The 17,748-nt window shown below is 42.4% G+C and overlaps 1 protein-coding gene across 1 annotated transcript in view; it reads right to left on the bottom strand.

Annotated features, from left to right (window-relative positions):
- USP3 (ubiquitin specific peptidase 3) overlaps window positions 1-15,901 on the bottom strand; it is a 63,127-nt gene extending 47,226 nt beyond the window's left edge. Inside the window, exon 1 of the mRNA XM_019504385.1 lies at window positions 15,411-15,901. Within this exon, the coding sequence (XP_019359930.1) occupies window positions 15,411-15,423 (13 nt within the window). The 5' untranslated portion in view covers window positions 15,424-15,901. The remainder of the gene's footprint in view (window positions 1-15,410) is intronic.
- Window positions 15,902-17,748: the final 1,847 nt, after the last annotated feature.

The raw sequence follows: 17,748 nt of genomic DNA, 5'->3' as shown, positions 1-17,748 counted from the left end.
GGGGGGGGGGGGGGGGGAGAGGAGACAACATGTACTGAACTTCAGTCAATTGCTACCTACTGCAATTAAATGTAGGTGCTAAATGACCAAATCATTACCATGAACCTGTACTTCTCTTGCCAGGAGCATAAAACTGCCGTGCTAATGTTCACTGAAATTTTGGCAGACACCTAGCCTTTTTATCTTCATATGCATGTGTTGTTGTACAGTCTGCAAACAGAACTATTTCACAAGAAAAGTAAGAATCAGTGTGGTCTGCACCTTCTTCTCTTCACTCTTTTACACTGGCCTTACAGAGAACCAAGATCTTGCAATTAAAGACTTCAAATTTCACCACCATTTGATCAGCATGCATGCACCAGGCTAAACCACATTAGACAAATGTTCACACCTGCAGTTCACGGCTTATTTAAATATAAAGTTGATACTTATGCTGGGTTATAATGCCAGCACCAATGAAGCAAGTCTGCTTAATTCTACACACTGGAATTTCAAATGTCTCTGTCAACATTGCTCCACCTTTCATATGAAAGAATATCCCTCATTAAAATTAAGATTTACAAACACATATTTTAACATAAACTACAACATTCTAAAATAGCAGGGTTAAGAAAAAGTTCATCTTCTGCAAGATAAAAAAAGGAATCCCAAAGATTAGAAGGAAGTAACCCTATGAGGATAAGCAGAGATCAAGATTGTAGCTGCCACCAATAGTACTAGGAGTACACCAATAGTGATTTGGGTGGCCAATACTGAGAGCCAATGTTTAAGGAGGCATACTGGCCGATACCGATCTGATTTCCAATATAGCTGCATGCACCTGGTAAGTCCAGTGTGGTGGAAGGGGAGGGGGGGAGATCAACACTCCTCTGCGGTGAGGGAGGGGGCAGGAGCAGGTGCTGCCCAACTGGGGTGGGCCGGGATACAGGATGGAGCTGTGCCGCTCCTCAGGGCAGAGGGGCGGCTCCCACTGCTGCTTGTACTCCAGGAGGGCACGGGGGGAGAAATGCATGCCCCAGATCTGCAGAGGGCAGAGCAGACTGCAGCTGTGGGCTGGAGCCAGAGATGCGCCAGGTTCTTGTCAGCAGGGACTGGGCTTGGGACAGGGGTTATGGAGGGGACTAGAGCCACCCCAAATTTCAGGACAGCCCCACTCCTAGCACCACTGCCGCTGTGCACCCAGTGCAGCCCTGGCTCTTCCTGGCGTGTGGGTGGAGGCAGGGCATTGAGCCTGCAGCAGTGTTGGAAGCAGGGCTACAGCGAAATTTGGGGTGGCTGCAGTCTCCTCTGTAGCCCCGCCCGAGAAGAGCCTAGTGCAGCCCTAGCTCTACCCCACCCACCCCACCCTGCACAGATATGGGGGCACACCTCCCCCCCATGCCCTCCTGGCGTGCAAGCAGCAGCACCCCTGGCCACCCCAAGGAGCTGCGGCTGTCCCACACCCTGCCCTGCCTGGGCAGCACGTGCCCCCTCCCTCACCATGGGGGGCATTGATCAGCCCACACACCCCTTCCCCCCCCCTTCCACCACAACTGACTTACCAGCTGCACACAGCTCTGCTCCTCCCTGCTCAAGTGCTGTGCTATGGCTGTGCACACGCATTAGCATTTATCGGCCAAATTATTGGCTGCATCAGGCTGATTTCCGATGCAGCCATTTTTCTTCACGTCAGTACCAATCCGACATCAGACCAATGTATTGCTGCACCTCTAAATAGTATTGTATTCTAGGGTTCCCCATATTCTACGGATTACAAAAATCATTCCTTAAAGCAGGGACAACTTCAGGCACATGTGCCAAAAGTTGCATGGCCAGATTGTGTGTGTAGCACATGGCCAAACAGGGAGGGAGCAGATGGCAAAGCACAGATCTTCCAAGGGAAGGGAATTAGAGCAGAGTTCCAGGAGAGTGTGAGATTAATTTGTGACATACCTACCAAAAAAGGTCAGCCCCTACTGCATTAACAGGTGCTGAAGATTTACATTATTTTTTTTTGAGACTGACATAATGGCTCTCATATCAGCGATTTGTGTTTAAATCTTGGTTTTCAGTGCTTTCCTCAGTCCAGACTGGGGTGTCAAAACATCACCAAAAAGCATGATGGTCAATAATCTAAGGAGCATTTTTTATTATTGGTTTGTGGAGGCTTCAGTTTGGGATTTGAGTCCACTGTGTAAAAGGCCTTCAAATAAAACAAAAAATGGTCACTTGAAGACTTACAGTGAAGTTAACACTGAATTACCATGCCTAAATTTCAAAGACATGCACTTCAGTCCTCTGAGCTAAGGCACAGCCCATAAAGACACTAAATTTAACAATAAGGGCACAGAGACTAGACATATTTTACTGAGAAGCCTGGTTGTTTTAAAATAGAAGGTCATGACAAATTCCTCCTCAGTTCTAAATAAAGTTACTACTACTCAACAGGTGCCCCATGATTTACCAAAATCAACTTGAGGATTTTGGAAAAAACAAATCTATCACTTTTTTCCTAATACATCTTGATTCAGTGGGAAGTGACCAAGTTGAACACAGTTCTAGTGCCATTTTAAACATACTGGAGACAACAACAGTCTCCCAAATGAATCTAAAATAGAGCTATGTCCTACAAGCAGCTTACTTGAGACATTTAAGTGAGCATGTAGCTGAGCAGTCAGAGTTCAATGCACCTTAGCTATTTTATATTGAATTATTTTCTATTAAATAAGCTAAAGAACCTTGGTTGTGCTGGAAGCTGGAACTAAAGCTGCCACTACAGCAAACACAGGTGCTCCATATTGCTATATTGTTAAGTATGGCATCAAGTGACTAGATAACATTTTATGATGCTGCTCCAAATAGCATGTCATTTGCCATTTTACATCACTATCAGCTGGCTCAGAAGTGTTGCCATCATTATTTTTAGCAGATAATAAGGGAAATACTGTCTTTTACAGTCATTAGTACAAGTGAAACCTGACAATGAATCAATTATTTCAGGTACTTGTACCCGAAAACTTGCAAAGAAGATTTTTTCCAACTACTTACGTTAGTCTAATAAAAGATATTAGACTTACCCAAAGAACCTGGTGTGCCTCAGTTATTTACATAGTACCCAAAGTGGTAAGGCATTTTGCAAATAAATAAAGAAGCAATGCTCCCTCTGCCAAGGAGTAAATAAATGTAACAGAATATGCACAGACTTGCATGCTCATCTACACAGAATTTCAGAACACTGAGAAATAGGTTTTATTTGGTTGTTTGCCCAGCCTTTTAGACCTCCATTTTCTTTATTATCACAGAGGTGTGGCAGAAATAGTGAATTCCACTCCACGCAAGCTGGGCAGTGCAGGCTCATCACAGGGTACCCGTGTCTCGAGCTGAAGGTTTCTGCAGTGAGCACTCTGGGTCTTGCAAATTTAGTAAGCGCATTCAGCCTTCAAATGCATTCCAATGAAGCAAGAATACCAGTGGAAGACTTGACTCCCATACAGCACAGAGCTCCAGGCTCTCTCTGTAGGAAAGTTACAAAGTATGCGTTGTATATAAACAAAACCCCAAACTAATAGTTTTGTTTAAACAGCACACTGCCTAATTCAGACATGCAAGCAAAAGGAAAAAAGGAGCAGGAAGAGCAGGAGACAAACAGGAAATTGCCCTTGTAAGGTAGCCAAGTTAAGAACCTACGTGATGCAGTACCCAAAAAAGCATTTGGCAGTAATCCTTATAAAGAAAGGGTATGTAATGAACTCAAACTGACTGTTCTTAAAGTAAGAGTGAATAGAAATCATCTATGGCCACAGTTAATACAGATATGAATTTCCATCTAGGTTTTTGAAGTTATACTTTTATGACATCAGCAAGAAACTAAGGCAAAGCCACAAAATACTGGAATAAGAGTAACACTGGAATAAGTATATAGTTCAACCATTATTTTACAGAGCACAGATATAGTCTGAACAGGAACAAGATTAAAATCATTAAGACCTTTCCTGGTCCTACATCCTTTTCAAAACAGTTTAGATCTTGCTAGGCAAGAGAATTTCCTAAAATCACTGTACAGGTATAACCATGTGACTACAGCTACACTGGTATAACTCCCAGTGTCCATATTCTTACTTGGAACCACAGCAAACTTCTTTCAGTTTCATTTGTGCTGATGCAGTATACCACTAAGTTGACCTAAATTACACTGAAAAAAGTTTCACTGTTGCCCCAAGTAAGAGTGTCCACAATGGGAGTTACTCTGGTGTAACTATAGCAGTGTAATTATGATGGCAGAATGTCTGTAAATCTCCCCATAGAGACTATGTCTTTGAGACAACCAGGTGCACTGGATCTGCAGGGAAAATTACATGATGAGAACAGTATTAAAATATTCTGGAGACTCAATTAGATCTCCTTTTTCTTCCCTGTATTTGTAATCTTATAGCATTGACTAGTCATCCACTGCTCTGTTTTGCCAAGATCTGGCAATACAGTAGAGCAGTTCTATCTCTTTCTCAGAACATTCACTGCTCTGACATGCGAAACCTGCAACACAATAAAGAGAGCTTGGCTGACTCCAACTGCAGCAGCCCTTCAGGGGAAAAGGAGTAACAGCTTACAGGACAAATGTGAAACAGCAGCTGTGTTGTCTGACACATGATGACGTGTCACAGGATAGACCCATCAGGCCTAGGAAACTAAGCCAAGATCTTTCTCTAGTAACATTTCTACAGACTTAGGAGATAAAGACAGACAAGAGCTGCAAATGAAAAAAATAGGCAGGGGATGAAGGAGAAGTAATCAGAGGCAGTGGAAAGACAAGATTTTTCATCCACATGCCTTAATGACAGTTAAAGTTTTTATCACTTTCATGGAAATTCTGGAAACTGCCCTGAAGTAGTAAAGAGGCCTTCCACCACTCAGGACTCTCAGAACACTCTGCGAAGTCTTATCCCTACTTTACAGACTAGAAAAACTGAGGTACAGGTAGGTCAGCGACTTGCCAAAAGTCTCACAACAAATCAGCATCACAGTTGAGATTACTATCCAGGTCTATTAGCTTCTTGACTTGCTTTTCTTTAGCAACATAAATCTAAATCCACAAAAGGACTTGGGTGCCACACCATTCAGCACTCTAGTTAGTGCTCAACATGTGGTGCCTTGCCACCACAGTGAAATCCACAGTCTCAATCTAAGCGTCTTGGATCCTGTACAACACACAGGAAGAGTCAGGCAGCCAGGAAGGGATCCACAAAAGACAACATGCCAAGGAGGACCCCACACCAGGCAATAATAAACAGCAATGAGAAGTGGGTCTTCAACCTTGCCCGTCTCTGGGACTTAGGTGCATTTATTTTGGCTGCAAGGTGGTACATCCCTCCCCCTGGAATTCACAAGTTGGAATCTTCTCTTGGAGTTAGGAGCAGCCCAACCTGAAACCTAATTTCAAAACCTTGGCAACGTGTGTCATGCTCACCTGGGATGTGAAAGATCCCCTTTCATCATCCTCCTCAGCCTCAGGATATTTAAATGCACATCCTTCAACCACCCAAGCCACAGGACTCTAGGCTATTCTGTAATCACAAAGAAATACCCAGGTTTCATTTCCCATGAATAATTAGACTGATTGGACAAGAGAACTATATCATGAGTGAGCGTACCCTCTTTGGTTAGGACACTCACCTGGGATGGGAGGAGAGGGGAAGAGAAACCTGGATTCCAGTCCTTACTCAAATGACTGATAAAGGGAGTAAAAGTGAGTAAACAGTCACTGGAGTAAGGACCATAAAATAGGTAAATGTCCAAGCCACTTAGCTAGGGTTACACACTCTAGCGCTTTCTGGTCAATAAATCTATAGTTAGCCATTGTAAAGTAGAAAAACCTCCCCAGAAAAGACTGACTACTCCACTATCAAGGACGCTTGCCCACCTAGGGAACTCCGCAGGTAAAAATCAAGGTGTCTGGGGCTTGGGAACTTTCCGAGCGAGGCAGCAACTGACAGAGTTCTGTGGACTATATTTCAGACTTTGTGGCAAGTACAACAGAAATTAAAGAGGAAACATATCTAAATCCATTTGTTGATCTACCTCAATGATTTTCAACCAGCATGTTGTGGCACCCCAGGGTGTCACAAGATCCTCTGAGGAGTGCCACAGTACCTGGCCCCTGAAAGAGGCAGTAAACACTGGCTCAGCCACATACCACACACTATGCGCCTGCCCCAGACCCCAAACCACACTCCTCACAGCCTCTCCCACCAGCTCTGGGAGCAGGGGAGCAAGTGATGCTGAAAGCACAGCCACTGAGCCAACTACCCCTGTGCTCCGAGAAGCTCTCTGCTGTGGGTGGGCAGACATGGGGCCATGCTTTTTCAGCCTGGCTCCTTCCCCCCACTCCTCCCATACTCCAGAAGCTGCTGGGAGGGGCCATGGAGAATGGCCCCTCATTCAAACAGCTAGAGGAGCAGGGGTTACATTCATCCCATCAGGTATAGACTGGAGGCAAGGAGTGGGCAGACTGTAGAAAATGGGGCATGGAAGAGTCCTGTCCCTGCCACCCTCACTTTGATTCTGCACCAGTGACCGGTGTCACCCCCTTTAGCCTCCCCCAGGATAAGCTGCCTCCTTCAGGGCTAGGAACAGAAATTACACATAAACCAGTGTAAGTGATCAGAAACCAGTTCAAATCTGTAAAACAACAGAAGTTCAGTGCAGAAACTGCTTTCAAAATGGCTGAAACTGGTTTAAGATAAACCTGGATGGATGTAGTATCAGACTCAACTGATTTAGGTTGAATCAGTTTATTAAAGTTCTGTTCCAGATCCCTTCAAGATTCAAATTAACTAACTGTCCCCCTGCATCCCAGGATGTTTTGTACCTGCCCCAGAAACCTCCCTCTCCCCCTTGCAGGGAGGGTGCACTAGCCTTGGCCCAAACTGCTCCAGCCAAGCAGGGATGCATGCTCTAGTGCCCCCTGGTTTCTGGCCTGAGCCACTGCAGGCATGTGGCTGCATTTCTGGAATCAAAAGTGAATGTCTAGTCACTTGCTTATCAGTTCAACCCACGCAGCTTAAACTAACCTGCAACGGTTAAATCGATTCAGCCTCGGGCTTTTTGACTGTACTTAGCCCAGGGGTCTAATGACCCACTCGCAAGCTCCACAATCTGCCCCACTTAGCAGCCCCTGCCACTCCAACTGTTCACTATCCCCTGCCATGCTCTCAGGGGTGCCCTACCCATCCTGCCACCCCACAACATCCTTTTAAGCATGTCCCAGGATGTAAGAAGCACTATACAAATAAGTTATTCTTTAAATGGGGTGCCACTAAATTCCAAAAAGTTATCAAGGGGTACCTTGAATCTTAAACAGTTGAGAACTACTGACCTAGCTCATAGTGACTTAAGTCTAATGATTGGTTATTAAAATTCTTAATGCTACTGCTGCTGGCTAAACAGAGCACCTGCTCCTTATACTGATGGGCTCCCATACTTATTCAAACAAATGTTGTTGTAAGGTTCCCACTGGACCTGTTGGAATTAAAAGTTGGCAGCACTTTTCTTGTGGTGAGCTAAACAGCTGAAAACAGATTACTCCAAAACCTGTCTTATTTTATCGCTCACCATGGTCCCTCCCCTCCATAGGGGACTTGAAACTACCACCACTGATTGTATTAATGGCATCAGACCTTCCCTTATTTCATTCATAACAAACGTGCAATCAGAACATGCATCTATAACAAACAAGGAATACCTCAAGTGACAGAGGTAGCTACAAGCATACATGCAAGTAGTACTGGCGGCAAAAGGACATACAAATCACTTTACATTTAGCAGGGGTCAGTTAATGCCGAAATGAGTAGTAATATTTACAATCAAGACAAAGTCAGATGAACAGTATCCAGACAGGCACTAACATACGTAGAACTGGACTGAAAAGACGGCCAAGGAGAATGCCAGAATTTTATAAAATTAACCTTTTATATCTGGTGATGGATTCCAGGTTTTAAGCACCCAGATACCCATATAAGCAACCTGTATTGGACTATATACATGCCTATAAGATTTATTTGTTTTGGATTCAAAAACTGAATAAAATCAGTCCTAATGGAACAAGTATAATAAAAGCTTTGTTTAAGAAGATGGGAAGAAAGGGAAGCGAAATTTTCAAAATATTAAGGAATTTTAGCCACAAACATCATCCTAATTAACTTGATGGAGAGTTGGCAAATGTATGTGCTGCTTTGAAAATGTAGGAGAAAAGTTTTTTCTAGGTCTCATGCCAACATGAGGCTACAATGTTAGTAACTCTACATGGAAGTTTATTTTTCAATTTACCATTGATTTTTTTAAATGACAAATTCTGCTCTTGTGGTCTGAAACAGTTAATTGGCTTCAAACCCTTCAGCCCAAACAACTGTTTCCTTCCTCATCACCACTTCTGGTACCAATAAAAATTAGAAAAAAAATCCTTAATACTACAGAATGCAATGTCTGTAATCTTTCAAATTTGATTCCTTTACTGATATAAACAACCTGGTAGTATCCCTTCAAAGGAGAACATCTGCCTCAATAAAAGAAATGCTGGTATTTAATCATCTTCATATAGAATTTATTCACTTACATTTTCAGTGTGTGAATAAAGTTTGTATCAATGTTCCCATGCTATAAATAAATCAAGGCTATATTTTTAGGTTGCATTAAAATAAGACTGGCAGTGAATAAACCCAGGCTTCATTTACTCAAAAAACTCATCATAACAACTTATACAGTATTTTAAGAAGTAGGGAATGATTACTTTTTCAATTAATATTTTCATTTTTTCCAAAGCAGGTCATATTTAGATTAGCCAAGAAAATAAAATAAAAACTATGTAGTATAGAAAAAAAATAATTAATTAAAAACCTTTAGCAAACTGTAATGATGTGTTCTGCATTTGAGTTGGATGCTTTTGCCGAGTCCCAGCTCTCACCACCCCAGTTTGCCACTCCCATCTTCCCTGGAAGAGAATCTGTACTGAAAGGAGTGGTACATTCAGGTAACCACCTGACAAGGATACCCATTCACATGAACCCTTATGTTGCTTTCTACACCGAGCCCCACAGTCTGCCTACACACTAGGTTACAGAATCTGGGTCTGTAGCATAATTAACGTAAGTGTAATCTCATGTAGTACAGAGAGTTTCTACTTTGTAAAGATACTCAGCAGAGATATTCACATAAAACTTCACATGGAAGTGAAATGGAAAAGCACTAAAAGCACTAAAATGTTAAAATTGCAAAAAGTGAAAACATTAATCAACAACTTCAAGTCTTTTCTACTGTGGTGTTCCTTGAGACCCTCTGGGCAACTGGTGAACTAGTAAAATGGCATTACGGATACCACTTAAGGCGTTGATCCTCCAATAACCACCATGACATGGGAAGGTATGTCCTCTTGGAGCCCCCATGAGAATCTTACTAGCTCTCCAAAGATGCCTAAGTCCCCCAACACAAAACTCTTTGCAACATCAGTCAAGTGAAACCAGGCAGAAAGCGGAAATTATTTGAATTAGACTATTTAAAACAATTTTGTTTTTGTTAACACCCATTTCACAAGGAAAAGGAAAGAGAAAGAAAGGCAAATTAATGTCTCAACTGTGGAAGGAACACATTTGCAGGGAAAACTAGTTTCTCAGAGGATATTACTAACTGCCCAAAAACAAGTTGACTATTCTTTTCATATCATATGCCCTTGTGACAAGTCACTGCACTGTGAATACAATGTACCTGGCTGAGTCTTCCTATAAAGATACAGGCCAAGAATGGGGTTTGAAGAATAAACCAGCATTCTTATATCCATCTCAAAAGTGCAAAACAGTCTAATTTCTTTTGCCATCAGACCTTCACCATAAAAAGCAGAACAATGATTAAGTCTTGTCAGAAAAAAAAAAACTCACACCACATTCTCTTTTCCTGTTCTCACGCACTCATGAAAGTGATTAATATTTAGACACTCATGCACTACAGAACATTTGCAATATTTCCTGATATTTACTCTTCGTTGCTGTAAACACTGCTTAGTCTGATGTAAGAACTTTCCCAGCTGGCCACAGTCAACTTCATAAGGGAAACATCATACTTAATACAGAACTGCCAAAAACTTCTGCATAAGAACTAAAAAGAAATACAAAAATAGGTGAACACTTTTTCCCTAGAATAAATAAAGTAAGATACTCAAGTTTCAGGAACACGATAACATTGAAGCATGCTCCTCAGAAATAATACATTAAACTTTGCCTACAATTCACTTCCTGTGCTGCACTCAACCCATGCTGCTTGAAGCCCTGGTATTTTGTGATTATGTAATTAAAAGTTTCATACTTCAAGAACTTGGAAATGGAAAGATGTAAGTTCCATATCTGTTTGCATTCTTTAACTGAGATACTGGATGTACAGACCCTGGGGGCGGGGGAAGAACCCCTTGAAATTAAGTGAAAATTTAACTCACAGTAAACAGTAGTACTAGTTCCTGAGGAAGTGGTTAAACAAATAGCAAAAAACAGGGCAAACATAAGTTAGATATTACTAACAGGACACATGCACAATCAGAGGGAGGGGTTGTGTGTGGGGGCTTTTTTTCTTCAGACTAGGGAAAAAGGTCACTTAACCATCATTAACAGCAAACACAGTTGCTCCCCCAATAGAAGCAACAGTTATTTTTCACTACATACAGCTGCTGTATTTTCTGGCAAGTCATGAGGTTTTCTACAGAACAAGCAGACTTGGTAGCACATTTCAAATCAGAATGTCAGTGATTAGTTCCCCCTCTGCCTTCCATAAAGAGTTTACATCCCCATCCAAAATTTGCAACAAGAAAAAGTTTAATGTGTGTTATATATTTAACTAGAGGCAAACTAATGTATTTTAACATCAATTCAACCCAACAACTAAAAATAATAAAATATTTTATTTGTACATCTGTTATTGCCTGCTTCTCCATCACATTTTGAACAGTCTGTATCTGAAGGTATGCACTGATCTCTAATTCTTGCTAGTGCAAGCAGTTACTTCAGTTTTTAAAAGTTCTTAAATTGTGTTTAAATTTTAAAAAACCCATTAAAAATACTTCCAAGGCATGAAGGAAGACAAATAGTTTAGAGAACTGTAGCATGCAATTGAAAAAACAGTAAATGCAGAAAATGATCAAAACACAAGATAAATCAGAGAGATCAGTGAAAACTAAAGCAAAGATAGTATTTCACTGCTATTCTCAAGAACTCTCCAAAGCTAAAGGAAAGGAATTCTATGAATCCCCTAGTAATCTGATGCCACAACTTTTTCTCTTCTGGAGGTAAGGTGGTATCGGGCTATCAAAAGGAGAAGAACCCAACTTTCCATTTATTGCAGACTCTCTCAATTCTCTCCCCCCTAAAACCGTAATAGGCAACAGTCTGAGCCAAAAAGATACAGCTCAGACTGTTGCCTATTAAGTCAAGAGTCCGCTGGATTAAAATCTTTTATTTAACAACTGAAGCAGAAAACAACCAACCAAAGCTATTAACCATACCAGGACCAGATCCTGGAACCTTACCTAGACACAGACATTTGTACTGGCACAAAATCTCAGTGATGTAAACACTGCTCAACCTAGCACAAGGGGTCTGCCTGTTGGTAGGCTCAGGGCCTCTGAAATGTGCTATTTTACAGGAAAGTCAAAATGGTATCTGATTGCAATGTAGTAGAAAATCTGCCAACTTCTATAAGCCAGTTAACTATCTAGCGGATTTGTGATATTTCAACTAGATATAAATGGATAAAAATGTGCCATGTTTCAGTTGCATGGAATCATTTAAATTTAATATTCTGAAAAGAGAGCAGTTTTAGAACAAGATTTTATTTGACAAATCATTTTAAGACTGTGATAAACAGTCATCTACAAAAAAAATAAGAAACTCCTTGCATCCAAGAACATCTAATCTTATGCTGTCTCTAAATTACACACATCAAGTATGTAATATGTGTTGTAAGGAAATACACATATAACTTGTATTCCACCATGAAATAAAAGTTGTTGGCCCTCCACACACCCCCACCTAGTGTAAAAAAAACTGACAAAAATTAGGAAGCATTTTTAAAAGTTTAACTAGACAGAAAGTGATGTCACTAGATAAGGGAGTGAGTGATGTTGAGCAAGTTTTAACTAATAGGGTCTACCTTCACACCAAATATTGGTAAGAGAGCTAATAAGTCAAACATTAAAATGTCAGATCAAAGAGTAGAAACTATTCTGGTTAGTTCCAAAGCATGCATCCAACCTACTAGGCCATACTGCCTTCCAACCAAGTTAATGAAGCTGCCTAAAAATAGACTAATACAAATGCTTTGCATTTACCTACTGCTTTTCCACCAGTACATGTTGAAGGACTTGAGAAAGGCAGGTAAGCATAATTAGACTGATTATAGTTAAGACACCTCTAATGAGATTTGGAATAATCTATATAAGAGTCACTCTAATGGATAAGCTCTGGGTCTACCAACCAGATCAGAGCTGCATCTACAACAAGCTTCCTGTATAACCTTTGGCAAGTCATCTAAAGATTAAGGTAGGATTGAACACTAAATGTAGAGAGGTTACCTCATTTCCACAGAACACAAAACTATTGATAAAAGAATAGAACTATGGTTCTTCAGCTCAAGAAACACGCGCCTCTAATCCTTGAGCCAAAGAAGTAATATAAAAATGTCCTTGTATTCTTTTTAGGCTAAGCCAGAGGTTAACATGCTATCATACACAGAGCACGTGATCTATCCTAACTTTAATGGAAGAATGGGTCCAAAACAAAACAGTACAAAAGATGAATAAGCTTCACTTATTTCTACACTACCTTTTCCAAATGTAGTTGGTGCGTGAGCATTTAAGGAATGTTTTAGCTGCAGAAACCCAGAGACATATAAGCCACCAGGCTTTGAATCTGATTTGTGTGACTTTTAACTGAAAAAATGTGAGAATGTACCACGAATATTTTCTCCTTTAACTTCAAAGTCAGGCTTACAATTTTCAGGCGACACCAATTTTCCAACACAAAGTTATAGGTCAACAAAAATAGAATAATGGAACTTGGTTGCAATCATAGGCCCCAGTCCCACAAATGCTTACGTGTGACCTCAGTGGGTGCATCTACACATGCAATTAATGCAAAAGGGTAAACACCGGAGCTGTTTGAGCTACAGCATACTCTCCCAGGCACACTGTCTACATGTGCACCCAGGGCAGAAGCACTTTTGAGCCAGGGCAGAGCAGACCCGGGTGGGCAGCAGGCTCAGCTGAGTGGCGGCATCAGGCAACAGAGAGGCTGGCTGAGGCTCAAGTGTCAAACATGCAGAACCATGTGGGTAGGGGGCAGGCAGGAGTCTGGCCCTGCTGGCTGAGCTGAGTGGGCACAGTTTACACCCAGGTCAGCATTTACATGTGCGTTTTACTGCAGTTAACAACTCTGCCATAAGACATCACTGTCCCTGACAGTACTATCTTATGGTGGAGTTAATTAACTTGCTACGACCTAATACCAGTGCATGTATAGATAGTGACACTTTACTACAGAGCTAATCAGTCTGCTCCACAGTAAAACACACATGTAGGTGCACCCAGTGTCACTGAACTCAATTGGACTCTGTGGCCATGTCCACACGAACATGGATGTCTGGTTTTCAGGGACAACTAGAAATGAGTCACTTTATACCACCACTAATTGTCCCCAGGGAACACCAGCGCTACATGCCCCTGGTACACAACAAGTTACTCTAGGTGGGGTAGGGGAGGCTGGAGCCAGCACTGAACGGGCCCCAGCAGCCCTACCTGGGGCCCTGAGGGCCTCCCGGGGGTACAGTAGCAGTGATCTTGCCACTTGGAGCCTGGCCAGCAGCTGGAACATGACTCCACACAGCCCAACTCCAATTCTGAGCAGCGCACGCTCCACCTTTTCTTTTTCCCCTGTGAGATTTTTTGATCCCTGGACATCCCACACCACTCCCTTGCAGCACAGAGACCACCTGAACATGCAGTATGTGGTCTGTGGCACCACATACCACAGTGCTGCACTCGTCTGGACATTACCTGTGTGTGGGGAAAAATGTCTGGTCACATGAAAATCGAGGACTCAATATTGAGCATGTTCTAGTTGTCTATAGGGGCTATTTTCCCCCTCTATATAACATTAGACTGAGAGAAGACGGAACAAACCAGGATCTTATATCACAAGAAGAAGCAAGAAACTAGAACTGATGGGGATAAGAGAAGGAGAATGAGGAGCTGAGATGAGACAGAAAGCAGAGGTTAAAGTCTGCATACATGTGCTTTTACAGTATATTTGTCTTGGCACTGCTTACAAGTTCAAGATTGCAATGCCAAAAAAACACAGCATGGCAGGACGCTGCCACCTACCCAAATGAATAGGGAACAGTGTAACTAATTTATCTAAGGAAAAACAACCAGCAGTCAGAGTCAGATCCAAAAACATGCTATCCTTGAAAATTCTTCCACTTCCACTGAAAGGGTTTATAAATAAAGGAATTTAGACGATACCTAGTTAGCAACTCTGTTTTGTAAAGTTATTCTTTTTCCTTTATCAATTTAAAATAAATCTTACATTTTGTCATTTGTATTTCCATTCTAATCATATTTCACTAGGCCTTGAATATTTCCCAGACTTACTCTTTTGTACTCTTTGTAGCCCCACAGCAATCTGCAAACATTAGAATATACAATTCTGATCAACTCATTTTACTGCACCACAAAGTAAGAGGCAAAGACCAAACAGATTCCAAATGAACCTATTTAGTTTTGGCAGGAAATATTGTTATACCACCAGTCCTTCAATACTTAACAAAACTAACCATTAACTTTACTTTAAAAATCTGATATTCAGCAGAAAAGGATATGAAACGCTGGAGAGCGTAAACATACTAAAAAAAGTGCAAGAATTTCCCCCTACAAAAATGAAATCTCTGATTCCGAAGACACAATCCTATCCATCTACAGTTGTTTTTCTGGAGGTATTACTCAAAATTTTATGCTGCACAAAGAATTAATTAATCTCATCCATACCAGAAAAAAAATGCCAGCAGGACCCTTCAGGCTTACAGAGGTGTGCTTGGATGTTTGCTGCTTCGCACATGAGATACAGCTCCTTGTGGCTGCACAAATTTATGAAAAATTATTGGGAAAATACCACATCTGAGCTGTTGCAGAGTGGTTTTAAACTGACATGACACATGCATTCAAGCTGTGACACTTCATGATCCTGCCAATGCCCTAAGCCAACAATGCCTCCAACTTGAATAGAAGTCAGAGAGATTAAAATGCATGGACAGTTTTAATTGGAAATGCTAGACACCTGCACGTAATATTTCATAACATTGCTGATTAAAACTAATTTCAGTGCATTTCTGAACAATTTCTGCCTTACCTCGCTTTTTCATCTCCCTTTTCAAGGTCCATCAACAGACCAGAAAACAAAAAATATTATTAAGACAGAACTTTGCTTCAAGTTGTCCAGAGTGCATTTGGTGCTGTCTTTCTACTTAGTTTGAAAACTCCACCAAGGAAAGAGCATGCTGCCTTCTGCCCACAGCCATGTATACTACCAGGTTTAAATAACAAGAGGAAAAGGCTCCTGCAGTAAAGAGAGAAGATGGGAACTCTCAAGTTTCTGACCTATGAAATCAGCCCAGACAAAATGTGACAGAAGTGCTGAAAGTGTCAAGAAAGAAGCTTCTTGCCAGTGAGCACAGTCCTCATTCTTCAATTTGGAGCAGAAGTTTTCCTATTTAGCTTTGGCTCAGCACGTTCATGAAAGCTGCCTTTTATTGCTCTCTCAATTCTCCATTATCAATCAAGAGACCTCCAAAGAAATCCCGACTGTCTGCATACAAAATGGCTAATTTAGGCAAACAGAGCCCTTCAGCCTGGCATGCACCCACCCTTAGCTGCTCTTTGACTTTGATGATGCTCAGTTCCATCTGTCAGCTGGGTATTGCAGATGGCATTGTTAGACTACTGCCTCTCTCACAGAAGCACTCCAAAATGTTTCCAAATGACATGTTATGCTGATCTTGCTATCAAGGGTCTGTTTTGGGGGTAGAAAAGGAAAAAAACTAATCTATAAAAAATGAATCTGGACATAAGGAAGAACTTCTTTATTGTCTAAGCCCTCAGGGTTTGGAACAGACTGCCACAGGAGGTGGTTCAAGCACCTATTTTGAATGCCTTCAAGATGCATTTGGATGCTTATCTTGCTGGGACCCTATGACCCCTGCTGACTTCCTGCCCCTTGGGCAGGGGGCTGGACTCAAAGATCTTCTGAGGTCCCTTCCAGCCCTAATGTTTATGAAATCTATCAATATGCAGCAGTCAGTCAATCCGATACTGAGAAAACCATTTTCTCCAGGATACCAGAGATAAGTCACTGAGTGTTTGAAATGCTTATCACGAAGGACCCATTCTCTCAGGTGTTCCAAAAGGTTCTGTTGCCCGCACCACGTCATGGGCAGCCAGAGAGGTCCCTACATCAGCATCATCATTTCTTCTCCTTTTCTCAGAAAGGTCAACTGTCTAATCCGGAAGGGGGCACCCTGAGACCATCCTAGTTCTTCACTGCCATGTCGGTGGTCAGACTAGCCCTGGAACTGCACACAGAAAAGAACAGAATTTAAAAAAAACAACACACCTGCTAAATATTTTTCTCCAACTTCAGAAACCAAAAAAAGAAAAGCCTCTCAAGTCATTATTGATCTAGTCTGCAAAAGACAAGAGGTGAAAGTCTCCACTGAAATCTGGACAGTGGATTCAGATGTGCATAGCAGACCATTTCTTTTGGAGCTGTATATTCTCGTTTATCAAAACATGCAAAAAATAAGACAACTCCCGTTGAATGAGTTTGTTTTCTTAGGCAGCAAAGGGAAAAACAAAGGTGGCAGAAAGAGGAAACAGAAGATATTCAAAGACATGTTGTAATGTAAGCAGCAAAACGCCAGAGACGTCTATAGGTGTAATCTAGAGCAGCTGAACAGGACGGTGCGCTCAGGAGCTCTGGATTTCTTCTGTGAATTAACAGCTGTCACACCCAACACAACTTGAGTGCTACAGGCACCACTCAAGGCATGACTGTCACTGAAATGACGGCAAACAAGAGGCAGCATTGTGCACACCACTGCAGAGACAGCGTCGCAACAAAGAGCGGCCTATCCCGACTCACAGCCCACATGGGCAGCCTCACTTAGTTGACTAATGAAGGGTTCAACATTCCTCTCATCGTAAAGGCACGGGCCAGTAATGGAAGGTTTTCCATTTGGGGTAGGAGTTGCATGAATTTTCTCTCCCTGCTTGTTCAAAGTTATCAATCCTGCGCTATTTGACCAATCTTGCCAAATCTTTCACACGTGCTTTGCGTCCCAGTGTATGTAAGAAGCAGCAGAGAGGAGGCGGCTCCGTTCCTCCAGGCCTCGCCGGCACCCGCGCGGCGGAGGAGCCGGGGCTGGACTTCTCTTCCGACCCAGACTTAAGCGCTGGGCTGTAGGGCTGAGCGGAAGGAAGGTTTTCTCCGGCTCCCTGCTGTGCTCACTGGGCTGCTCTGCCCCTGCCCGCCGGCGTCTGGCAGCAGGTCTGCCTGCGGGGCTCCGCGGCCAAGCGCGGCCCTGCCCGGGGATGACAGGGCGGCAGACAGGCGGAGCCAGGCCGGGCCGGGGGTCTGTTCCCCGCGACTAAGCGCTCCGGGCCCGGCGGCAGCCGCACCGGGACAAAGGCCG

This window comes from Gavialis gangeticus, unplaced genomic scaffold (genome assembly GCF_001723915.1).
Source record: "Gavialis gangeticus isolate Ggan-Ray unplaced genomic scaffold, GavGan_comp1, whole genome shotgun sequence".
NCBI lineage: Eukaryota > Metazoa > Chordata > Crocodylia > Gavialidae > Gavialis > Gavialis gangeticus.
This window is presented reverse-complemented; position numbering and strand designations above follow the sequence as displayed.